At 54.9% G+C, this 24,730-nt stretch overlaps 1 protein-coding gene across 3 annotated transcripts in view; it reads left to right on the top strand.

Annotated features, from left to right (window-relative positions):
* Window positions 1–24,730, top strand: part of UPF1 (UPF1 RNA helicase and ATPase) — a 36,163-nt gene that overhangs the window by 10,455 nt on the left and 978 nt on the right. The window contains exons 2-24 of one of the 3 annotated variants that reach the window (XM_040628988.1): window positions 3,446–3,588; window positions 5,220–5,309; window positions 7,578–7,745; window positions 8,100–8,280; window positions 9,599–9,760; window positions 10,413–10,497; window positions 10,682–10,780; window positions 11,248–11,356; window positions 11,523–11,682; window positions 11,796–11,914; window positions 12,393–12,557; window positions 12,659–12,773; window positions 13,262–13,405; window positions 14,032–14,245; window positions 17,645–17,762; window positions 18,067–18,223; window positions 18,862–19,004; window positions 20,173–20,347; window positions 20,840–20,921; window positions 22,302–22,463; window positions 22,597–22,814; window positions 23,158–23,280; window positions 23,828–24,730. The exon at window positions 23,828–24,730 is cut by the window's right edge and continues 978 nt beyond it. In XM_040628988.1, coding sequence (XP_040484922.1) covers window positions 3,446–3,588; window positions 5,220–5,309; window positions 7,578–7,745; window positions 8,100–8,280; window positions 9,599–9,760; window positions 10,413–10,497; window positions 10,682–10,780; window positions 11,248–11,356; window positions 11,523–11,682; window positions 11,796–11,914; window positions 12,393–12,557; window positions 12,659–12,773; window positions 13,262–13,405; window positions 14,032–14,245; window positions 17,645–17,762; window positions 18,067–18,223; window positions 18,862–19,004; window positions 20,173–20,347; window positions 20,840–20,921; window positions 22,302–22,463; window positions 22,597–22,814; window positions 23,158–23,277 — 3,129 coding nt within the window. In that variant the 3' untranslated portion in view covers window positions 23,278–23,280; window positions 23,828–24,730. Of the gene's footprint in view, window positions 1–3,445; window positions 3,589–5,219; window positions 5,310–7,458; window positions 7,488–7,577; window positions 7,746–8,099; window positions 8,281–9,598; window positions 9,761–10,412; window positions 10,531–10,681; window positions 10,781–11,247; window positions 11,357–11,522; window positions 11,683–11,795; window positions 11,915–12,392; window positions 12,558–12,658; window positions 12,774–13,261; window positions 13,406–14,031; window positions 14,246–17,644; window positions 17,763–18,066; window positions 18,224–18,861; window positions 19,005–20,172; window positions 20,348–20,839; window positions 20,922–22,301; window positions 22,464–22,596; window positions 22,815–23,157; window positions 23,281–23,827 lie in introns of those variants that run through there. The other 2 variants (XM_040628987.1, XM_040628989.1) reach the window with 2 other exon arrangements.

Genomic DNA, 24,730 nt, shown 5'->3' with positions numbered 1-24,730 from the left:
TTTCATAATATTCTTAAAAACTTTGTTACCTCACATACTAGAGAAACCAGTTTATTGAGTTTAAGGGGTCACATATGTCCATTTCTGATTGCTGCCTTCCGTACTGTGATACGCATACTTCCTTCACTTGCCGTAAGGTGAAATCCGGGTGCCAAAACTTGACTACACGCTTTCAGAAAACCAACACGTGTGTGCCTAGGCACTGTCACACCAGGAGTGGCCCCTGCGAGTAGCCTCGCACTAGCGTCGCCACTGCATGTGTCAGGAGAAGCGCTGTGAACCAGAGAGGCGACTCTTTGAAGTGGTAGCCAACTATCCGAATTTCAGAGCACAGCTCAAAAATCTAACAGTCAATTAAAAATGGGCAAAGGACTTCAACAGACATTTTTCCAAAGAAAAGATTTATAAGTGGGCAACAAACCCATGAAGAGATGCTTGGTTTCATTAGCTATCAAAGAAATGCAGATCAAAGCCACAATATCACCTCACGTTCGGTAGGATGGCGATTTAAACACAAACGGGTGCCGGCGTGGCTCAGCCGTTAAGCATCTGCCTTCTGAAGCATCTGCCTTGATCCCGGGTTCTGGGATTGAGCCGCACGGAGCTCCCTGCTCAGCAGAGAGCCTGCTTCTCCCCCTCACACTCCCCCTGCTTGTGTTCTCTCTCTCGCTGTCTCTCTCTGTCAAATAAATAAATAAAATATTTAAAAACTAACAAAAATGATAATGAGTATTGATGAGGTTGCGGAGAAGTTGGAATCCTTGTGCACCGTGGGTAGGAATGGAGAATGGTAGCCTCTGCGGAAAATACTATGGCAGTTTCTTTAAAAAGTTACACATAGAGGGGCGCCTGGGTGGCTCAGTCGTTAAGCGTCTGCCTTCGGCCCAGGGCGTGATCTGAGGGTCCTGGGATCGTGCCCCGCATCAGGCTCCCTGCTCTGCTGGGATGCTTCTTCCTCTTCCACTCCCCCTGCTTGAGTTCCCTCTCTCACTGGCTGTGTGTCTCTCTCTGTCAAATAAATAAATAAAATCTTAAAAAAAAAATTTACACATAGAATTACCATAAGATATAGCAAGCCCATTTCTGGGCATATCCCCAAAAGAATTCAAAGTGGGGACTTGATATTTGTATGCCATGTTCAGAGCAGCCAAAAGGTGGAAGAAACCCAAGGGGCCACTGAAAAATAAATGGATACACAAAACGTGTAACTATACAGTGAAATGTTATTCAGCCTTAAAAAAGGAAATTCCTTTTTTTTTTTTTTTTTTTAAGAGAGAGAACGTGTAAGTGCGGCGAGGGGGGAACAGATGGAAAGGGGGGGAGAGAGAATCTCAAGAAGGTTGTACACCCAACTCGGAGCCCAGTGTGGGGCTTGATCTCACAACCCTGAGATCATGACCTGAGCTGAAATCAAGAGTTGGATGCTTAACTGACAGAGCCACCCAGGTGCCCCAGCCTTAAAAGAAATTCTGACACCTGCTACAACATGGATGAACCTTGAGGACATTATGCTATGTGAAATAAGCCAGTCACAAAAAGACAAATACTGTGAGGCTGTTTATTTATATGGTGTCTCTAGGGTAGTCAGATTCAAAGAGACAGAAAGTAGAATGGTGGGCTCCAGGGGCTAGGGGATGGGAACGAGGACCTGGTGTTTAACGGGGACAGAGTTTCAGTTTGGGAAGATGAAGAAGTGCTGGAGATGGATGGTGGTGATGGCTGCGGAATAATACGAACGCACCGAATGCCACTGAGCTGTACACTTAAAAATGGTCACAGTGCACTTTATGTGGCGTGTATTTTACCACAGTTTTAAAAAGAGATCAGGGATTCACAGAGAAGTGCTCGTAATTATGGTATAGCAACATCTTCGCATTAAAATCCAAAAGTTGACTTTGATTTTTCTTTGGAAAAAAACTTTTCTTTTTTTTTCCTCAGACAAAGCATAGTTTTCTTGCATTTAACTTGGTTGTTGCCTACATGAAAAAAGTACGTTAAAGTAGTGGCAGAAGCTGCGAAATGGGGTTCTGGACTGGGCCGAGACCAGAGTGTTCACCCCCTACTTACAACCCAAATTCACCACTGCAATTTCTGGAACGCCCCCTAGGGGGCAATGCACTCCCCCCCCCAGTTCCCGCCTCGGCCCCCATCCCCAGGTGAACTGTCTTTATTTATTTTTTTAAGATTTTATCATTTATTAGAGACAGCGCAAGTTCATGAGCAGGGGAGGGAGAGGAAGAGGGAAAGACTCCCAAGCAGACTCAGCAGCACAGAGCCTGACTCGGGGCTCAATCCCACGACCTTGAGATCGTGACCTGAGCTGAAACCAAGAATCCGATGCTCAACCGACTGAGCCACCCAGGCGTCCCTGAACTGCTGTCTTTAGAATCTTACAGGTGACTTGGCTGGAGCAGTGGACAAGGAAAGGCCCTGTGGGCGCTGCTGGCTCGAGCTGCACTGGCCTGAGCTGGCTCCACATGGCATGGCTCTATGTGGCAAGGGCTCTTTGAAGGAGAGGGTCAGTGTCTGATCCTCTCTAACGGTTCAGAGAAACGTGGCGCCTGTCCTGGGCGTCCTGTCATTCCTCCCTGTCCTCATCAGCACTCCACGCCCCTGCTGCCTGACCCAGCCTCATGTGTCATATCACGGGGGGGTGGGGGTGGGGGGTGAGATGACAGGGACTGTTGACTGCCACCCGAGGTTCCTGGGGATGGCTTTAGGAATGCCTGTTACTCTTTGGCGAGCTGAATCCTTGTGCCTCTGAATGGACATGTGAGCTCAGCAGAAGTGCCTGTGAAATTCATGGCTTATTGTGAATGTTGCCTGTTTGTGTATTTGTGCTGTTGTAACATATAAAAGGTAATACATGTAGTAAGGTTATAGCCTGAATTTAGAAGGTTATCCTAAACATTGAACTTCTAATGAAGAAGGGCTGCCCTCTGGAGAGGGAAACTAGCAGTGGAGGAAGTATGGTGACTAACAAGAGAACTACTCCAGTGGACACAGCCTTTACTTCTGGCTTAGGCTTTGGCAGGAACCTTCACTCTGGTGGGATTCCAGGCCTCTGGCCTGACATTGTGCAGCTGTCCCCAGAGGGGATTGCAACTGCTTTGGAAAAAGTCATCTTGTCCTTGTGGCCCCCTGTCATGGGAACAAAGCGTCTTCTTCAGCATCCTGCTTTGGTCATGGCTCTGTGAGCAGGTGGGGTTGGACCTGGATACGCAGGAGGCAGGTGGGTGACGTAGGCCACCAGCGCCCTGTTTTTGGCCAGGAGGTGGAGAGTGTGAAAAGTCCAGTCAGAAGAAGCTGAACTCTCTCAAAGTGGAGGGCAGGCCAGTGCTTCACGGCAGGGTTGCCGTGGCTGCTTGTGCGGGGAGAAGCCGTGGGCCCGGTCTAAGGCCGGAGAGCTGCAGCCTTGCGTGGTGACGCCGCTCCTCTGCTCTAGGTCGGTGGGCCGGAGGGCATCCTGCAGAACGGGGCCGTGGATGACGGCGTGGCCAAGACCAGCCAGTTGTTGGCTGAGTTGAACTTCGAAGAAGATGAGGAAGATACCTATTACACGAAGGATCTCCCTGTACATGCCTGCAGGTAAGTGCCGAGGGCAGAGGCGCAGACTCACTTCCCGGAGCTCTTGTATTCTGAGTGGGTTTGCTGGCTTGAGAAGCCCATTTGAGATGGTGGACTGTGACGTTTGGTATTACAAAATAAGAACGTTCTTCGGGCCAGTGTATACATAGTCCTTGTTACGGGGCAGGAGGATGGGACCAGCCCCCTCTGATACCGCTGATTCACCCAGAGGGTAGGGAAGAGGCTTCCCTTCTCTGCCTCCTCTCAGGTCCTGGTGGTTCCCGCTACCTGTCCCACTCACTCATTCAAAACGAACTCACATTTGGTGAGCACTTGGGTTTAAGAGGGTAAACAGCAGCTAAGATTTCTTTTACAAAGAGATAATTGTAAGATACTTTTAAATATCTGCCTCTCTGATGTGTTCAAAATTCCCCCAAAATTGGAATTGAATAGTCAGTGGATAGAACTGCTTGTTGACCACATTTGGAATTCTCATCCACAGCAGGACCTGTCCCTTGTATTTGGACCCGTAAGATTGGACTTCTTAATTTTTTGTTACATGTACACAAGAAAATTGAAACCAGAAGAGATGAATTGATCTTGTTCAGGGCACCTGGCCGGTCAGGGCCACTTTGGGCCTGGGCCATGACACTGTCTTGCCGGCCTCTTGGGCACACTGCCCCTCCGAAGTCTGTGCCCACCACAGGACAGAGTGCTGCTTCTTTCCTTGCTCTGTGGGGGAGACCTTTTGTTTTGTTTTGTTTAACTTTATTTTGGCTTTTTGTTTTTAACTTTATTTTGGCTCTTTTCTCGTTTACAAATGTTTTTACATATGTGTTAGTGTTCCTGTTATCTGCACATTTGCCGGTGAAGTGGTTCTGGTAAAGCTGCAGGTGCTTAAAGTTTACACACCCCCTCACCTGCCCAGCTGTCCCTGTGGTGGGGGGTGGGGGGTGTTGGGGGGGAAGGTTCTTGGCTGGAGCACGTTCTAGTTTGAGACCGAGGCTTGGCTTCATACACATACAGAACTCTGTGGCGACTTGGTTTTTGTGTTTGATGTGTTGATTTTCAGAAGAAAGAGGCTGGGGGCTCTCTTGAGGTGCTTCTTGCAAGCTTGAGCTCAGGCTGCAGCGTGCACCTGGAGACCCTCTGCTGCTGGGGCTGAGCTGAGCGTTCCCGGGAGCATGGCGCCCTCTGCCGGAGAGTGGAGCGCTTGTGAACACAGCGTGGTTACAGCTTAACTTTGTGTGCCCAGAGCCAGGGATGCTGATTTCCCTGCTTATAAGTCACAGTTCCTGAAACTTAAGGCCAAAGTGGGGTGGCTAGGGGTTGCTTTGGGGCGTCAGGCCTCTGTTGTTGGGTTCCCCTGGCACCTTCCACAGCTCTCATCCCCCACATGGCAGGGGCTTTGCTGTTGCCTAGGGCCTTTCTCGGGAGCTCCCCCAGCACCCTGTACCCCTTCCCTGCATTTGCAGAGTCGGGAAGCCTCTGCAGTTAACTGATTGGATTTCGCTAGTGGGATCATTGGGTTTGAGTATGTGTTTAATGAAAAATTTAAAAATGTTGTAAGAGGAAAGAATTTTACATCCTGCCAAATTAAAACCAGAGAGAGACCTTCCAGCTTTAACTGTTGATGTTTTGACTTTTTTTAGTTACTGCGGAATACACGATCCTGCTTGCGTGGTTTACTGTAACACCAGCAAGAAGTGGTTCTGTAACGGGCGTGGAAATACTTCTGGCAGGTAGATAATCAGACCTCCCATGTGTCTTTAATCAGTGCTGTGCTCAGATTTGTATGTAAATTATGGAAATGTTGAAGCAAAAGCACAATATAAAATCACGCTAACAAACCTGGTTTTTTCCCTCCTCTGTGACTGGTTTAACTTGAAACAGATGGTGGTGTGTGAATGCCTTAATGTATTTACCCTTGATTTATTCTCTGTGGTTCTTTTTATTATGCAAGTAGGGTTGGCTTAATTCTCGTTCCCAGTTTTTATTTATATTTTTCTGCAAGATGAGCTCCTGGCACGCCCATTCATCTTCATTACTGGGTGCCTGGGGAGGATGTTCCCAAGACAGTAATGGGCATCCATGGGAGCTGCTTCCTGAGAAGGCTCCCTCTGGCCTTAGCTCATCGGAGCAGTCCTGAGGCTAATACGGGCCAGATCCTGAATCATCGGATTAAATTAAGTTCACTTGACCGTCGTCTCTGGGCTTCCCTTCCTGCTGTTGATCAGCAGCAGCTGTGACTGGGTCTCTTGTTTTGTGTTTTGTGTTTGGGGTGAGACCAGTTTTGTGCTGGTGTTTGGATTCCAGGGGAGGATCCAGTCCTGGTGGCTCCTCCAGAGCTGCGGTGGCATGTGACAGCTCACGCCACTGTCATAGGGAAGCAGAGCAGAGTCTTGTGGGACAGGGCTCCAGGCCACCAGCAAGAAAGCAGCATCTTCTGGGGTTCGTGTTTCAACAGTGACAAAACCCCATAGGCAGGTTTATTTGCACAGAGCCCCCACCCTTCCGGTGTCTTCCACAGCTGCAGGCCAGGCCTCACCGTCTCGTGCTGCTGAGGACACAGTGGTCAGAGCTCGTGTCATCTTAGAGTTAGCAGTGTGAACTGTGGGATTCTGGGTGAGGCAAGAAAGTAGGCTGGTGTCTAATTCTAAAGATTTGAAAGGAAAAGCATCTTTAGGGTAACCAGATACATGTCCCATTTTCAGAATGTTCTGGGTAAGTTCAGCATTACTATGTTTGCATTAGTTCCTCTCCTGCAGGAAAAGCAATTAAATAAAACTTCTTAGCTGGCAACCCCAGCTTCCGGTCAGCAGAGCCAAGATCAGGGAAGTGAGTGAAAGGCCTCTAAGAGAAAACAGACTCCATCAGCTAGCAAAGTGTTTGCATGAGGCCAGATGGTAAAAATGGTGGGGCAGCCACTTGCCTTCAGGGAGCTTCCAATATAATGGGGTGAGGTGGGTGTAGAAAAGACAAGAGGAAGTCAGAGCCTGGTCAAATGCCCAGTTGTGACACCTTCAGAAGAGTGGGCGCTTTCTGGGTGCAGAGAGTGGTGACAGCTGGTTAGATAACCTGACTGGCTTCGTGGGTTAGAATGGGCCAGAGAGGGTTAGAATGTGGCTTCTGAGCTGAAGTTTGCAACAGAAGGGGTTTCCCCGAGGGGAGGACGGGTGGCAGCCAGGCAGGCTGGAAGCCCAGCAGGCGTGCTCGGCGTCTGACAAACCGGCAGCACGGCCGGCCGCAGGTAGCTGGGAGAGCCTAAGGCAGAGCCATGCACCACCCGTGGACCCCACACAAGGCTGGCTTGTCTTGAGGCGGAGTTCGCCAGCCCTGTGTGTAGGTGAGCTATGTCCCGGAAATGGGAGGGACAGCAGAATCCTGGCCGCGCGGCAAGGAAAGAGCCGAGACAGCGGGGTTTCAGACAGTTCAGAGTCGGCCCTCCGCTTCCTGAGAGTAGCCCTGAGCCCCACTGCCTAATATTTTTTACTGTCCTCAGGTTTCTAATACATTTGGTTATCAAGTTTCCTGGCCTGCAGCAAATTAGGAGGGGCTGTTGCTCCTGGAAGCAGGCACAGGGGCCCGGAGAAGCAACTTCGAAAGCAGCAGCAGCCGCCGCCGAGAAGCCTCAGCAAGAGGAGAGGAGCGGTGGAAGGGGGCAGGCCTCTTGCCTCTCCGGGACAGCAGCCTTGGCCCCAGCGATAGGTTCATTCAGGCCCCGTTCGTAGGATTTCAAAAAGCAGGAACTAAAAAAAAGAAGCAGGAACTATGTGAAACGAGTTAGGAAAGTTTTCCTTAAAGACTGTTCAAGTCGGATTGATTTTTGCGCTCAGTGGGGAGCCAGTTCAGGGGCGGGCTTGTCCCCTGGGATGCCAGATGGATGAGGTGTGACCGCCCCTGCTAATGGACTGTGAACGGTACCGGAACTTTTAACGGGGGGCTCAAAAATTGGAAGTGGTGAAAAGCCAAACTTTGGGTGTTAACTATTTATCATTTCCTGGTTTCAGCCACATTGTAAATCACCTCGTGAGGGCAAAATGCAAAGAGGTGACTCTGCACAAGGATGGGCCCCTGGGGGAGACAGTTCTGGAGTGTTACAACTGTGGCTGCCGCAATGTCTTCCTCCTCGGCTTCATCCCTGCCAAGGCTGACTCAGTAGTGGTGCTGCTGTGCAGGTGAGGGCGGGGCCCCCATTCAGAGGGGGCGGGGGCATTCAGCCCCAGTGGGCCTCCTTCTAGAGAGGTATGAGGATATTTGGGGGCTGGGGCTAGTTAGAGAACTGGGAATGCTGAGTAACTCTTTTGGGGTGTGTTCTGGTTAAATCGTAAAAAGAATTCTGTAAAAACAGTGTTAGGAGTTTTAAGAGTTCAGAGCTCAAGTGCATGGGGAGAGGCAGTGTATTGCTAACAATTTAAAGGTAATATGATCACATAGTAAAATGTAGGGAATGTCACTTTGAGATGAAAGATGAGCCTTGTGGGCGGAGGTCATCCTCACCTGGGCTCTCCCTGCCCTTGGTGTTTCTGTAGGCAGCCCTGCGCCAGTCAGAGCAGCCTCAAGGACATCAACTGGGACAGCTCCCAGTGGCAGCCCCTGATCCAGGACCGCTGCTTCCTCTCTTGGCTGGTCAAGATCCCTTCTGAGCAGGAGCAGCTGCGGGCCCGGCAGATCACTGCCCAGCAGATCAACAAGCTGGAGGAGCTCTGGAAGGTGAGGGCCTGCTGAGAGTGCAGATCTGCCCCAGCACGGTTCTTGTCCAGGGAGAGCTGCTGGGACTGTCTTCCGAACAGGAGATTCTGGAAGGAATTCGAGGGAGAGACTGCAGTCTCTACCTGGAATGGCCCTTTGGTGGAATCCCACAGGCATCTCCTGCCAGGCCTCTGGGAAAGCACAGCTCCGGTTGTTGGAGTTTTTCTCTTGTTGCAGAGGGAGAGGGAGAGAGAGGGGGTGAGGGTGAGTGGTGGGAAGGAGGGAGACCAGAACTGGCCATGGACAGCTGTGGGTGCACATGGCAGGAGGAGCCGGGCCTGGGGAGACAGGACTGTGAGGGTGCTGGAAGACCTCGTTGGGCCTGTGACGTGTCAGAGCCAAGGTGACACCAGGCCAGGGGTGAATGTTCAGGGGAAAAGGGGTCTTGGTCACAAAGGTCAAGAGAGGCAGGGCCCACTGCAGCTGGATGAGTGAAGGGGAGGGGTTTCCAGGTTGGGTGGTGGGGTGCCTGCCCTGCCTGACAGACCCCAGTTCTCCAGGGAAGCCCTTCTCTGGTTCTGGTAATTCAGCTTTTATGATAAAGTTTTAGTAATTGGGCTATAAATTTTAATTAGGGGCCCGTATAATCCAGAATCTTAAATGTGAATGTATTTTCACTTTGAATGCAAGTCAGAATATTTCTCAAGTGTCACGTAGCAGGGTACCTTTGTGCTTCAATTTTCAGACGGCCAGAACTCTTTCACGCTTCCTGTTCATAGCCGCACAGCCCAGATACCGCTGTGTCCCTGAGGGGCAGAGTCTGTCACCCCTATAGGTGCAGCACAGGGTCAGGAGGAAATTGGGGGGCTGGTGGGGGAAAGAAGGGCCTCCCCTTCTGTTTACACCACCAGAGAACTAGCGGTCTTTCTGGCAGCCCGAAAGAGGTACTCTGTTTCCCAGTTCCGGGGCTAGGCGTTTGTTGGGGAATGGAGCCCTTTGATGGTATAGGCGTGTCAGGTTGTGTACCTGGGGTGTCATCGCCGGTACTCACCCTGTTGGTGTAGCCCTGGGCAGGGGAGGGTGGGGGCAACAGCTGAAGGGTAAGCAAGGACCCGGGCCGGTGTCCACCTCCGTGTGCCACGTACACTTGCCCATATGAGGACTCCCCTCGTGGGGTGGACACAGCTGACCACCGGTGCCCTCGGTGTGACAGGCCGACATCGCCTCGTTCTGAGGGGTGGTGGGTAGGCCTTTTCTTCTAGTGACTAGTGAGCCTGCGTGTAGTTCTTCCGTATGTAGGCGAAAATGGGGAAGAACAGGCGCGGTGCTTGTCTTCTAGGAAAATCCTTCTGCCACTTTGGAGGACCTGGAGAAGCCGGGCGTGGATGAGGAGCCGCAGCATGTCCTCCTGCGGTACGAGGACGCCTACCAGTACCAGAACATATTTGGCCCTCTGGTCAAGCTGGAGGCCGACTACGATAAGAAACTGAAAGAGTCCCAGGTGATGTGTGTGCAGGAGGGTGTCGGTCGTGTTAACACAGCGTCTCTCCTAAGGTCTGGGGAGGGCGGTTTCCTCTGCAAACTGCGGACGCTGACGTGGGCCGAGGCGCAGGGCCCGGAGACGGAACGGTGGATTGAGGGCAGGCAAGGGAGTGACCCTTGGGCAGATGCCTGGTCGCTCAGAGCTAAACACCGGCCTGAGTGTTTTCTGATTTAAAATCCAACACAAATCCCTCACAGTCGGGGTCGCGGCCTTTGCCCCACAGCTACAAGAGTCAGAGCCAAGGAGCCCGTGGCACGCCGAGGGCACTCCTTGTACTGGTCTGGCGAAGAACACGGAGAGGAAGCGGGAGCTCTGAGGATCGGCCGCCAGCTTTCTTCTCCCTCCGTGGGTCACAGAGAAGCCGCCTCCGAGAGCAGACGTTGTGTGGGGGTCTCCTGGTCATCTTGAGCGGGTTCTGGGGGTCCTAATGACTTCTCTCCCGGATGTGCCCTTGTTGGTGTTGCAGGCTGTTGGGTGCTGCGCACGGCACCCTGATGTCATGGCTCGTAAGGTCGCCGTAGGGCACCCAGCTGTGGAAACCCAGACACGAGGAGTCCAGGCCCGTGTCTGTGTCTCAGGCTAACAGGGCTCTTATTTTTCATGTGCTCAGACTCAAGATAACATCACGGTCAGGTGGGACCTGGGCCTTAACAAGAAGAGAATCGCCTACTTCACTTTGCCCAAGACTGACTCTGGTAATGAGGATTTAGTCATAATTTGGTTAAGAGGTGATTTTAAGTTTTAAAATATTTGTGACCATAAGTAGCATAAAATTCCTAGTTTCACCCTTGTAAAGTGTCCCTTAATTTGAACTCTTCTTGGTGGCAGCCTCGGCACGTGTTGAAAACGCTAACTTTCTTGCTGTCTTTTCTCTGTAAGACATGCGGCTCATGCAGGGGGATGAGATATGCCTGAGGTACAAAGGGGATCTGGCACCCCTGTGGAAAGGGATCGGCCACGTCATCAAGGTCCCTGATAGTATCCTTTGTGTGAAGACGGGTGAGCTCGTCCTGAGCACAGGCGCTGTGTGGGGATCGCCACAGGTGGAGGAAAGGGCGGCGTGGCCAGCCACGGCTGGGGGTGGCCTCTGAGTGGTGTGTGCCACTGAGCCCTTTCCTCAGTTGTACTCTGAGGGTGCGCCATGTGTATCAGACGGATCAAAGAGCTGCCCAGCCGAGGCTGGGGTGCTCCCCGCTCTGTGCCCCATGGCTCCGGAGGCTCGGTCAGAACCCCCGCCGGACCGCGGCCCCCCATGCTGGGTGCTGGCCGGACGCTCACAGGGAGGGTGCAGGAGCTGGTAACGTCTGTCCTGAGCGCGGGCCGGGCGGGCGGAGTTTTCTGTGTTTGGCGCAGAGGTGGGCCTTTTTCCTCCGTAACCAAATGAAGGCTCCTCAGAAAGGTAAACCCAGCTTTTGACAGCGATGACACTTAACTCGGCGGCACAGATTATGGCGATGAGATCGCCATTGAGCTTCGGAGCAGTGTGGGTGCGCCCGTGGAGGTGACTCATAACTTCCAGGTGGATTTCGTGTGGAAGTCAACCTCGTTTGATAGGTACGTCCACCTCGCCCCCGTGGGCGCCACCGTGTCTGCCTCGCGGGGCCTCGTTGGGGTCGCAGCTGCTGCCTCTGGCGTCTGGACGATGGAGCCCATCTGCGAGGGCCGGGCTGCGCAGCGCTCCGTGGTCGCATGTGCCGCTGACCCCGAGCTTCCCTTCCAGGATGCAGAGCGCGCTGAAGACGTTTGCCGTGGATGAGACCTCTGTCTCAGGCTACATCTACCACAAGCTGCTCGGGCACGAGGTGGAGGATGTGATCATCAAGTGCCAGCTGCCGAAACGCTTCACGGCACAGGGGCTCCCCGACCTCAACCATTCTCAGGTTCTCACCCACTCTGGGGGCTGGAAGGGGCCTGGCCGGCGGAGCCTGCTTGGGTGGGTGGCCCCCCACTCCCCGGGGCCGGCTGCAGCCTAACGACTGCCCGTTCTCCGAAGGTGTACGCCGTCAAGACTGTGCTGCAGAGACCGCTGAGTCTGATCCAGGGACCACCAGGCACGGGGAAGACGGTGACCTCTGCCACCATCGTCTACCACCTCGCTCGGCAGGGCAATGGGTAGGGCTCGGCACGGCCTGGGGTGGGAAGGGAGAGACCTGTCTGCCAGGACGCCTGGGGGCGCCTGTTACCTGGCACACTGTGTTGTATGTTGTTTGTATGAGATCTGGTCTCTGGTTGCTTTTAACAAGTGAGCCTACGGCTCTGGTAGAGGCCGCGGTGGGGCAGCGCGGCCTGGCTGGTGGCCCTGTGCGCAGCGCGGAGTTCTGACGGTCTCCACGGTGCAGACAGCAGGGCGAGGATGCGGGATTCCATTAGTGGCGTTGCCGCACGTGAGAGGTGTGAAAACCAGCTGGGAACAGGAGGCTCCAGACCAGTTGGATTTTAGCTCCTTCAGCTTTGTTCACTCCTGGCTTTAGTCTTAGTTCACGAGTGGGGAGCTCCACTGCCTAGGATTCAGAACAGCAGTCCTGGCAGTTAGCATTTCCTGAATTTCCTCCGGCTGAGCTCTGAGACGTTTGTTCACCTTGTATTGAAGGCCTGTGCTCGTCTGTGCTCCGAGTAACATAGCTGTGGATCAGCTGACTGAGAAGATCCACCAGACTGGGCTAAAAGTCGTGCGGCTCTGCGCCAAGAGCCGCGAGGCCATTGACTCCCCAGTGTCCTTCCTGGCCCTGCACAACCAGATCAGGAACATGGATAGGTGGGTGTTGGGTAGCCTGCCTCGAGCGCGGCGCGTCTCCGGTGTATGGTCCCTGGCGACAGCTGGCTCCCGTGCCTGCTGACGTGTCGCCGTGCTTCCAGCATGCCGGAGCTGCAGAAGCTGCAGCAGCTGAAGGACGAGACGGGGGAGCTGTCCTCTGCTGATGAGAAGCGGTACCGGGCCCTGAAGCGCACCGCCGAGAGGGAGCTGCTCATGGTGAGCTCTTAACCTCTGGGCCCTTTTATTCCGTTTGGCTGTGGGGCCTGTTTCAGTGTGTAGAGTGTACGACGGTGCCTTTACATCGATTTATTTTGCTTTTGAGAAAGAACTTCGATACCTCCCATATTTGCCTTCTCAGTGGTTGCACGTCTTGGCCTGGAGGTGGGTCTGGGACACACTCCTGCTCTTTTATAACAAACCAACCAGCGTTTCCCCAGCTCAGCACTGCCTCTCAGAGGCTGTCTTGAGGCACAGAACCACATCCGTGCTGAGAGGTTTTTGTGACGAAGCACGATCACTTAGGATCTCAAAAGATAGTGCCACTACAGCCTGGACGTAGATACTGTCCAGGTGGGACAGCGGCCTCTTTCCGTAGGTGTTGGGGAGGGTGTGAACCTGTGTCCTGTCCTGTCCCGGCTGCCCTTTGGGGCCTGGTAGCATGTATCATGCAGGTTCCCTGATGCCTTGCCTGCTCTCGTCTCCAGAACGCAGATGTCATCTGCTGCACGTGTGTGGGTGCAGGGGACCCAAGGCTCGCCAAGATGCAGTTCCGCTCCATTTTAATTGACGAGAGCACCCAGGCCACTGAACCAGAGTGCATGGTCCCTGTGGTCCTTGGCGCCAAGCAGGTGGGCCATTTGCTGTCATCCGGTTCGAAAACCAGTGTGTATTCTCTGCGTTCAGTTCCGTGTCCTTCTCAGTGCTGGCGGCTTGTTTCTGATAGTGTTCTGTAATGCCGTGTGATGGCCCGGCAGCGTGGAGGGATGCCCAGCGGGCTCATCAAGGGGTTCTCGGAAGGATGGGTGCCCCACAGAGCACCGCTTGTGGGTCCTGAGTGCAAGTCTGTGTGTTTATATATAGGTTTCCCCCGCTATCCAAAAGTCAAACGCTGCTTTGAAACCTCTCATAAGCCAAAATGGGATAAAGCGAAGAATATCCCTACTTTCTGAAAGTTCATATTACACCACTTTGCTTTTACAAAAGGTCGACGTTAGTACCTATTTTTGACAACCATTATGACAACCATTACCATACTAATGTAGGTCTTTCGTAAGAGAAGTGGCAGGACGTGAACTTGTTCAGGAGAGCCGGACATGTGTACGTGGTGGGCGGCTTCCTGCGCTGGTCAGCTCTCACTGCCGGAGTTCCCAGGGCTGGGTGGTCTCATAGCACCAGGGCCCCTTCGTGCCCTGCGAGCGGATGTCTGTGCTGTTTCATACTTGAGCTCCTCACCTGTGTGCGCCTCTCACCACAGCTCATCCTCGTGGGTGACCACTGCCAGCTGGGCCCTGTGGTGATGTGCAAGAAAGCAGCCAAAGCTGGACTCTCTCAGTCGCTCTTCGAGCGCCTGGTGGTGCTGGGCATCCGTCCCATCCGCCTGCAGGTCCAGTATCGGATGCATCCTGCACTCAGCGCCTTCCCGTCCAACATTTTCTACGAGGGCTCTCTCCAGAACGGCGTTACTGCAGGTAGTGCTCGGCCCAGTGTGGGGGGCCTGGAGGGAACGGCCCGGGGTGTTGAGACCTGTTGTCACGGCCTAAGCGGCCTTACGTGGTGATCACTTTTGCGCGGGGGGCACCTCAGAGACGTACAGTGGTCTGTGGATGGAGTGTCCGCTCTGGAGTGTGGGACATCTTGGCGTGTGGGCAAGGGGGAGCTTGTGCTTGTAGAATGCGGAGTCACTACATGAGAATTCACACTGGGGGCGTATCACACAGCGGACGGAACAGGAGGTGGCAGAGCTGACTGTTCTCCCACTCCTTACCCTGTTCTTCTCTAAACGCGGGCCCTGGGGCTTCACAGGACCGAGGTCAGAACTATTCTCCTAGTAACACTGAGGCATCGCGTGGCGCCACACGGACGCTCATGCTGAGGGTGCAGAAGCAACCCTGGAGGGCTGGCTGCTGCTTCAGCCTGAGTGGGGACAGTGCCGCCAGACTGCCACGTGTTGTCACCGTCACATGCTTGCCGCAGGCAAGACCCTGAATGCGGCAGTGAAGAGTACTCACTTTACTGACCCCTTAGTGCACATCTGTATGACCCTGTGCGTGACGAGGTAGGGAGTTCTCCTAAGACACTTGGTAGGCGTGGTAGGTGCTTTCAAAAGGACTCAGGGACACAGTGTGGTCTGTCATTCAGACTGGGGTGTTCAGGTGCTTTCCCAGAAGTGATCAGAGTGAGTCAGGCTGTGGCTTCAAGGAAAACAGTTGACAGTATTTATCTCCAATGGTAAAACCTGAGGATTCAAAATGAAAATCAGAATTTTGGAAACCTCATGTCCCTAATCTGGGCTGACCAAGTCTTTCCAATACCGAGTGGCTTTTCTGATGAGAACTGTGGTGGTGACAAATGTCTGTGAAGCGTGTGAGTCTTTGGGAGCTCTGCTTGACTTGGTGAGCAAGTACTTCTCATTCTGACGTGTTACAAAATCAGAGGCCATCCCAAGGGCAGGGTAGAGGAGAAAAGCCATCATCACCAACTTGCAGGGTCACCTCCTGTCCAGCTTTGGTCTGGAACCAGGCAGAATCCCACGGTTGTACAACGGGAAAGTTAGAAAACACTCTTCCCTTTTCCAACTACGTGCATCTGCGAGGCCTGCTTGTCCTACTGCAAGGGCTGACGGGAGACTGAGCACAGAAGCAGAGTCAGCCACATCGCGAACTGAGTTGCAGAACCTCAAGAGCTACATATTTTAGTGGAAAATACTATTTTTCGTTTTAAAAAAAAAAATGTTTTTGCTGATATGTTTATTTTGAAAGGAATTCATGAATACTTTGTTTCTAGGTTTTAAAATACAGTAAATGTCAGTAGATAGAAACTACGGAAACGGTAGCTGCTTGGATTCCTCAACTTTTTCGGGTATATAAGGGGTCCTGAGACTGGCATTCTGAATGTCTGGTTAGTGCAGCAGCCTGCCATGCCGGCCTTGTGCAGCCCGCCGTCCAGGGGAGACAGGCTGAGTGCGCGCCTGGCCCGGCCGTGTAGCCACGGGGCCGGCAGTCCTGGGATTTGATGGCACTGTGATAGCATCCCTGTGACGCTTAGAACGTTGCTGGTCCGTTGGGTGCAAGGGTAGGAAAGGCCAGGCCACAAGGAGCTTGGCTAAGTTGGGAAAGCCCCCGCTTAGCACCGATTCTGACCCTTACTGGCCCTGCTCTGTCTGCCTCCCTGGCGGCGGCTCTGGGGGACAGGGGGCGGTCATGGTGGCGGCTCCCTGCCGTGTCTCTGCGCCCGGCGCATGGTCAGCACCCAGGAAGTACATACGTATACATGTATTTTTTCATTCAAAGATTTACTTATTTTAGAGTGCGCGCGCACGCAGAGCAGGAGGGGCAGGGAGAGGGAAGAGAGACTCTGAAGCAGGTTCTGTGCTGAGCGCAGAGCCCAATGTGGGGCTTGATCTCACCACCCTGAGAGCCCAACCTGAGCGGACGCTTAATTGTGCCACCTAGGCACCCAGAGTACATTTTTTTTAATTCTTCACTGAAGTGGAAAGAAGTGCCCAGATCCTAAGTGTTTAGCTTGGTGAGTCTTCTCTAAGTGAACATACCTGCATAATTAGTATCTGAACCCAGGACACAACCCGACCAGCTCCCAGGGGCCCCCTTGAGCCCTGAGGTGGCTCCTGGCCAAGGCAGTGCTAGCACACACCCGGACCCAGTCTTGGGGTGGCCTGACATTAGCTGTGGGAGGAGCATTTGCACCACAGGGGCGCCTGGGTGGCTCAGTCGTTAAGCGTCTGCCTTCGGCTCAGAGCGTGATCTCGGAGTCCTGGGATTGAGCCCCACATCGGGCTCCAGCCCCATGTCGGGCTCCCTGCTCCACTGGGAACCTGCTTCTTCCTCTCCCACTCCCCCTGTTTGTGTTCCCTCTCTCGCTGGCTGTCTCTCTCTCTCTGTCAAATAAATAAAATCTTTAAAAAAAAAAAAAAGCATTTGCACTACAGAACTTGGTGGGTGTTACAGACCAGCCCCGCCCCCACCACCCCCAGTGGTCAAACGTTTGTTAGCAGGCCCCTGGGCTAATGTGCTACTGAGCTAACCAGTTGGCTAGTGTCCTTGCTAGAAGGATGGAGATGGACGTGGTCTCTTTCTCAGCTTGACGTAAAGTGGGTCATTGATGTTAAGCTGTTTTGATGCAAAAATGCCGTTTTTCTCCTGCTGGTCTGTTGATTCGATGCAGCTCCAAAATTCCCAAAGGGGTTAGTGGGGCGTGTGAATGGATGAGCTAATTTTTTAAATTATAAGGAAGCGCACAGGGCCCAGAAGAGCCAAGATGAGCATGAAGAGCCCAGTGGAGGGGGTGGCTCACACGACCAGATGTCCCGAGGTACTGTAGACCTGCAGTTGCCAGGACAGTGTGGGCACGGTGCCCAAGGTAGGATCAGAGGCAGACCCACCGTCCATAGGCTTTGTTTTGTGACAGGATGAGATTGACTCAATAGTGTCATCCACAAAAGCCAGTTGGAGAGACTTACGGGTCCTTTAAGGCACTGCAGTAAAGCTTCTAGAAGAAAACAGAATATCTTTGTGACCCTGGGGTAGGCAGAGATTTCTTAAACAGGCCACAGAAAGTGCCATCCGGTGAGAGAATGTTCGGTGAGCGAGCCAGCCTTGTGCACACTCAGCGGGGTGTCGGTACGCACAGCTTCACTTCATCCGGGGCATTTTGGGGCCATGGACCCGCTCTGGCGGCCTCGGCCTCGTTGACGAGGGTCTCTTGGCCAAAGCCCGCTGCTGACTGCTCTAGCACGGGCCTCTGCCTGTGATGGCATGGTCTCTGCGTTGCTCCATCTGCACTCAGTCGAGATGGGCTGTGGCTTTTTTCTCTAATGGGAAGTCTTGCCTCTTTTCCCTCCCCGGTGACAGCGGACCGAGTGAAGAAGGGATTTGACTTCCAGTGGCCCCAACCTGATAAGCCGATGTTCTTCTACGTGACCCAGGGCCAAGAGGAGATCGCCAGCTCAGGCACCTCCTACCTGAACAGGTAAGCAGAGACTTGCCCTCCTCGTCCTCATTCTCTGTGCACCTGGGAACCAACAGCGCATGTCCGCCTCGCGTCTTCAGTGTGCGTGCTTGTACCGAGCAGATACTGCTAAGCCCGCGTGGGAGCCTCTCCCATCCCCCGTGACTCCCTCGGTAAACGACGGGGAGCCCGGCTGTGGGCGCGGCGGGCAAGGCCGTCTCAGGGCTGCCCCGGAGGGGGAGCCGGCCCCGCGCCTCCCACAGCCTCCAGCCTGGGTCTCTGGCCTGCGGGGGCAACCCAGGAACTGAAAGGCGGGTTTTCTTAGGACGGAGGCTGCCAATGTGGAGAAGATCACCACGAAGTTGCTGAAGGCGGGCGCCAAGCCTGACCAGATCGGCATCATCACCCCGTACGAGGGCCAGCGCTCCTACCTGGTGCAGTACATGCAGTTCAGCGGCTCCCTGCACACCAAGCTCTACCAGGTGCGCGGCCCACCGGGACCCCCGCCTTGACCTGACCACCTGGCCAGCGGCCTGTGACCCGGCACCGTTCTGGGAGGGCACGTGTTCCTTCAGTTTCTTCTCAGGATAGTTTTCAGGGCAAAACCGAAAAATAATTCCAAGTTGAACCGTACGGTGCGAGTACGTGCCAGCCTTACAGCGGATGTTACGTAGTCATGAAAATGCCGTCCGCATCTGTATTGCGGCCTGGATGACACGTCCAGGCTGTGTGTGCTGAAGGGTGCAGGACAATGTAACTCTTTCTCTCCACGGAAATGAGCCAGATGCAAAGTAGCAACTGAGCGATAGTGACAGGTGGTCTCTGTTTTGTTAACTTGGGCACAGTCTGAGGTCTTCTGTGGCAAGCACGTGTGCTTTTATTATTGGGAAACAGAGTGCCACGGTTAAAAAGACAACAGAAGCACAGGAAGGCCAGGAGAGTGGGGCTGGGGACCGTGAAGGCCCAGTGGAAGCAGGTCCAGCCAGAGGGGCAGCGAGCAGGTGGCTGGCGCCGGGGGCTCTGCAGGCTTCAGGTCCCAGGCTGCTTGGTGGGATTGGACAGTCATCTCAACACCGTTCCCGCAGCCAGCTGGCTGACTGTGACCATGTGTCCCTTGTAGGAGGTGGAGATCGCCAGCGTAGATGCATTCCAGGGGCGAGAGAAGGACTTCATCATCCTTTCCTGTGTGCGAGCTAACGAGCACCAAGGCATCGGATTTTTAAACGACCCCAGACGGCTTAATGTGGCCCTGACCAGAGCGAGGTATGGAGGACTGCGTCCCATTGTGCCTTGCTGGTAGCAGGTGCCTCCCCTCCTGCCGTGGGAGTTCTTCGGAGGGACTTTTCCCTTAGAGTCTGGAGCTGGGAGGGTCCGCCCGAGAGCTGCTCCCTGCCTGGTTCGCCTCTGTGTCCGGTTCTTCTGGCACCGCAGCTGAACCTTGGGCTGCACACAGGGCAGGCCCGGGCTTCGCCAGCGCCAGGGGTCAGAGCACTCCCAGGCAGCGGTTCAGAAAGAATGCCTCCCCATGAGATGCCTTTGTTTCATGTCCTGGTGGGTTTCTGTGGCCTCAGTTTCGTGGGAAGGGTCATCTAGGCCCTTTTGACCTGAGATCAAAACCCACTAGTGCCGATTGTGTCCCTGCTGAGACATTTAATCCCAAAACTTACCTTTTGGTCTTGTTTACCTTTTTGGCCCTAGAATGTATTGTTTTTTGAAATAACGATGATAGCAGAGGGGACCCAGAGAATAAGGTGGCCTTTTGTCACCCTTGAGTGAAACCAGACCGCAGCTGCTCCCATACCAGCCGGAAGTCGGCTTGCTTCACACTTTGCTTCCTTCCCCCGTCAGGACATGGCGGTGGTTATCTGACCCTCCCCCGCTCAGGGTGCTGTCTTGTTTGGTGGCCAAAACTGGGGCAAGGGGGTCCTGAGACAGCTGGGTGGGGTGAGCGTCCACCAGAGAAGCCAGTCCCTGGCTTGGTCGTTGAGGTCTGTGCCCTGGTCTGTTGGGGTTCCTGAGGCCACGGAGCCTGCTGGGACTGCGGCTGACCTCCCAGGAGGCCTACCTGTGGCCGCGAACAAGGAGACTCGTCTGAGCTCCTCTGCTCATGGAGGAGTTTTGATGTCTGGGCTCCTCGGAAATTGTCTGCAGATACTCCCAGTGAGCTGTGGGCAGCTTGTGTGGTGGGCTCCAGTGCCAGGTCACGGTGACCCGTGGTGTGTCCGTCTGTTCCCGGTGCTCGTGGTGGGCGCTGTCATAGGCAGGCCAGGCGTCTGGGCGGGGAGGTAGATGGGGTGCCAGGAGAGCGGCCTGTCCCCTTGGATATGGATTTTGAGTTTTTGTTCAGTCTTGCTTCGTTGCGTTACGTGGTGGTCCGCTCACCATGCAGAGCCCCACCCAAACACCGTGGTTTTGTGCCCACACCTTGCAGGTATGGGGTCATTATTGTGGGCAACCCAAAGGCCCTGTCCAAGCAGCCGCTCTGGAACCATCTGCTGAACTACTACAAGGAGCAGAAGGTGCTGGTGGAGGGGCCCCTGAACAACCTGCGGGAGAGCCTCATGCAGTTCAGCAAGCCCAGGAAGCTGGTCAACACCATCAACCCGGTGAGCAGCGGCGGCCAGGGAGGCGTGGAGGAGCACAGGGCCAGGCTTGCGTTCCCGGCACGTGGCAGTGGGCGACGGCGGACAGGAGCTGAGGGCAGGCACGTGTGTCCGTGTGTACAGGAGTGATCGTGCTGGCCTGTGGTCACAGAGCTCCCCCGTCCCACGTCTCCAAGCTTTTCGACTTGGCCTTTTGGGATGTGAAGTCATGGGTGGCCCTGGGAGTTTGACATAGGCAGTTAGGAAACCCTGTGAACCAGGGTGCTCTGGGGGACCTAGGAGCTGTGGTGCTGCGTGAGGTGAAGCCCGAAGACCAGAACCGTTCAGCATCAAAGGCCAGGTCCGTGGAGGAGGGGCGGGCGAGACCCAGAGCCCACCAGTCAGCAAGCCTCAGGGTCAGCCTAGGTGTGGCCTTGAAGGTGGCCAGGCTCTCAGATCTTGAGAGAGTTCTTGTGTCGAGGTGATAAATTCCTCACCTATCTGAACCCTTTGCAGGGAGCCCGCTTCATGACAACAGCCATGTATGATGCTCGGGAGGCCATTATCCCAGGATCAGTCTATGATCGGAGTAGCCAGGGTGAGTCTGCTCTGTGGGGGACCACACCGGCCCTGTGGGTGTTGGTCATTCCCACGCCTGCAGCTTTCAGCCCTGTCACTCCTGGGGTGACCTCCCAAGCCTCTGTCCACAGAAACCTGCCTGACAGAGTTCCTTCTCACCTTCCCTTGTCTAAAATCAAAGAATTGGCCTTTGTCAGTGTCTAAATACAAATTTTTTTAACTATCACAGCTCTGCTTGTGGCGGTTTGCAAGCAAATCCTGTAGCTCTGCCTGTTTGCTCCTGGGCCCCAGGCCTTGGTGCTCCCTGCCCACCCTGCCCTTTGCTCGCCCACTCAGTGGGAAGGCCACCCCTGCAGCTCCTCCAGGCCGCCCACAGTCTCGGTTCCGGTTTCACCGGCTGCCCATTTCCGCTTGCTCTCTCAGACCGCTGTTCTGTGTGGGGTCTCTGTCCCGAGGCTGAGCCTTCCCGCTGCGGTGTGCAACACTTCCTCTTGCCTGAGCCAGTGTCCGGATGGTTCCCATTCATCCCCCTAGGTCCCTGCCTCCTGGGACCGTGCCCCGCACCAGCCTCTACAGAGGGTGACTGGCTCACCCAGGTGCGTGGTGCCACACGCCCACATTGTACACTGAGCTTCGTCCCCTGTGGGCTCACCGGCCATCCTGGGCCAGGTGCCCCCCAGCAGTTCCTCTCACGTGTGAAGCGGGCAGGCCCCCTTTCCTTGCTTGCCCGGTATTCTCCAGGTTGTTGGGCTCAAGTGACACATCTCGTTGCCACACCCAGTGAGTTGCTGTGTAGGGTGCTCTGGGCCCGTCTTTCAGCCTTGAGCTCACCATGGGCTCAGCGAAGGCGCTTGGCCCTTGGGGGCAGACCAGAAGGCTGTGCTGTCGTGCCTTGGCCCCTCTGACTTCCCAGCCCCTGGGGCAGCTCTGTGCGGATTGGGATATGCATAGCCCGGGGGGTGCCTGGGGGCCTTCATTTCCAGTGGGATGCCTTGGTCTGTCCACTCAGGTGTTTTCTTGCTTTTGGTGGTAATGGTGGCAGGGGGGTGTGGGTAATGTGAGTATAAAATTTTCCCTACGAAGAACATTTTTTTTTTTCAGTTGGAAATGCAACGTAGCTTCAATCTTTTGGATGCTTGTAGGCCAGGGATTCTCCAAATCCCCTGGGAGAAAAGCCTTGTTCCCGGAAGCCAGACCCAGGGAGGCTGTCACAAGTGGGGGTCGAGTTGTGAGATCTGTATCACTCTGGTGGCTTCGCTGTTGGGCTGCACCGAGAAACTCTGTGACAGAGCAGCGGCAGGACGAGAGTGACGTTCCAGCCGTTCCAGCTGCCATTCGTGGGGCAGGCAGGCTCAGCGGATATGGCGGTGACGCCTGCCGTCCACCTTGTGTCTTGCAGGCCGGCCCTCAAACATGTACTTCCAGACCCACGACCAGATCGGCATGATCAGTGCAGGCCCCAGCCACGTGGCTGCCATGAACATTCCCATCCCCTTCAACCTGGTCATGCCCCCCATGCCACCGCCAGGGTATTTTGGACAAGCAAACGGGCCAGCCGCAGGTGAGCGCCGGGCGGCAGCACGTCGGAAAAAGCACACTGGTGTTGGAGTTTGTTCACATCTGGGCTTCGAGCAGTTGGGCTTGTCGGTTGGGTGCAGATCTCCTTCAAGGAACCCTGGACTGCTGTCTTTCAGGCCGGGGTACCCCAAAAGGCAAGACTGGTCGTGGGGGGCGCCAGAAGAACCGCTTTGGGCTCCCTGGACCCAGCCAGACGAATCTTCCCAACAGCCAGGCCAGCCAGGACGTGGCGTCGCAGCCGTTCTCCCAGGGCGCCCTGACCCAGGGCTACATCTCCATGAGCCAGCCCTCCCAGATGAGCCAGCCTGGCCTCTCCCAGCCCGAGCTGTCCCAGGTGAGTGGCGGCAGGGCGGGCAGGACGGCTGGGGGCGCCCTCCGCCTGTGCTGACCCCACACACTCAGCCCTGAAGACCTGAGTGGGGCTCCGCGTGGCCTCCTACGTCGGTCCCCCCTCAGCAGGGAGACAGGGGGTCTAAAGCCGTACATTCCCCATGCGCTCGTAGGCAGATGGCCTGGGTGACCTGTGTCCGATGGTGAGGTGACCAGTGTGGGTCTCCTGCCACTTTAGGCTTCAGAACTGGGTTTTCCAGAGCCTTCTCTGGGGCAGGTTCTCGAGGCTGGAAGGATGTGAGCACATCCTCCAAGTGGCTGCTTATCTCCCCGACTTTGTTTTTCAGGACAGTTACCTTGGCGATGAGTTTAAGTCACAGATTGATGTGGCGCTGTCGCAAGACTCCACGTACCAAGGGGAGCGGGCATACCAGCACGGCGGAGTGACAGGGCTGTCCCAGTACTAGAAGGCAAGCCGACCCCTGCAGGAGGTCTTTATCGGGATCTGGACCTGATGGGAAATCAGGGAAACGTGTGGTAGGGGTCTCAAGTCCCCAAGAGGCCAGCTTGTCCTGTGGCCTGTCACTGTGGCCCCCTGTGCATCTGCTCGCGGTGGCAGGGGGTAGGAGCGTCACGAACACCTCCCTGCACGGCGGGCCTTTCCTGAGAGAGTCCTGGGACTTCGTGAGGAAGGGGTGGATGTGGGAGTCCTGGCCCCAGCTACGCGGGGCACCTCTGCACGTGGGGTTTTGGGGTGCCGTTTCCCCTGAATGTGGCATGACCAGAGCTGGGTGAGCCGGGCCCAGGTCCCCTGCCTGTGTGTGTGCTGGGTGAGTGGGGTGGTAGTGCCTCTGGCAGAAGGGCCCTCCTTCTCTTTGGGTGGGGAGACACTAGTCTGGGCACCGGCTAGCCTCCGAGGTCCCATTTCACAGGCACACAGTCAGTGGGGGGAGGAGCCCTGCACCTTCGGGTGGCCAAGCTGCTCTGATGGCCCCTTGCCCTCCTCCCTCCCTGCAGGTGGCAGCGGAAGAGCTAAGCTATGTGGCTTAGTCCATCAGCATCTTATTCTGGGTAATAAAAAATAAAAATAAATGGATACCTGTTTTCCACTGCTAAAACTGAAGCACCACTGTGAGCAACAGGAGAGGGAGAGGAGCACCCGAGGGAGAGAGGAGCCCGAGACAGAGCGAGCGCCCACTGCTGGCCCGCGGCGGCGAGGAGAAGGAGAAGGGAGAGCGGGAGGCGGGCGGCCTCGGAGGACCGCCCGCCAGCGAGCCCTGCCAGCCCCGCTCGCCAAGGAGGCCCAGCGCTCGCCGCGTCCACACCTGGGTCTGCGACCAGGGCGGAGGGAAGAAGACCCTCGTCTCAGAGTAGCCCTTTCCTCTGTTCTTTTCTTTCTGTTTCTCTTTTATTGAAAGGGGACTACGTTTTAGCAGGAAAAACTTCACATTTCTGTGCCGAGCAGGCTCCTTGCCGGGGCAGCCGTGCCGGGAGAGCCCCGAGGAGGTGTGGGTTCTGTCCCCGCCAGCTCTGAAACTGCCCTGGGCATGCTGCCTGTGTTCTAAGAGGGTTTCATTTAAAGAAAACACGGTTTGGGGTTTTTCTGTTTGTTTTTTAAAGATTCTTTCAAAGGACTACTGAAAAGTATACTTTCCTGAGTTTGTCTCTCAAATCTTAGTGGTGGACCTGGGAGATGCGAGAAGCTTCCAGAAACGAAGTTTAAACAAGCCAACACATCTCAAGATTAGGATCAACACCTGTGACGGGATCGAGAGGAGGATTTTTGTTTTCAGTTTTAGCTTCCAGCGGCTTCTCCCTGCACGTCAGGGCGGTGAGAGAGCACGGTCTCGTCCCGGGCCAGGCAGCCCCACGGTCTCCGCTGGACTCTGAGAAGCGAAGCGCTTCCCACACGAGGCGGAT

This window comes from Ursus maritimus, unplaced genomic scaffold (genome assembly GCF_017311325.1).
Source record: "Ursus maritimus isolate PB19 unplaced genomic scaffold, ASM1731132v1 scaffold_14, whole genome shotgun sequence".
Taxonomy (NCBI): domain Eukaryota; kingdom Metazoa; phylum Chordata; class Mammalia; order Carnivora; family Ursidae; genus Ursus; species Ursus maritimus.
The sequence above is the reverse complement of the archived record's forward strand: the minus strand, read 5'-3'. Positions and strand labels throughout refer to the sequence as shown.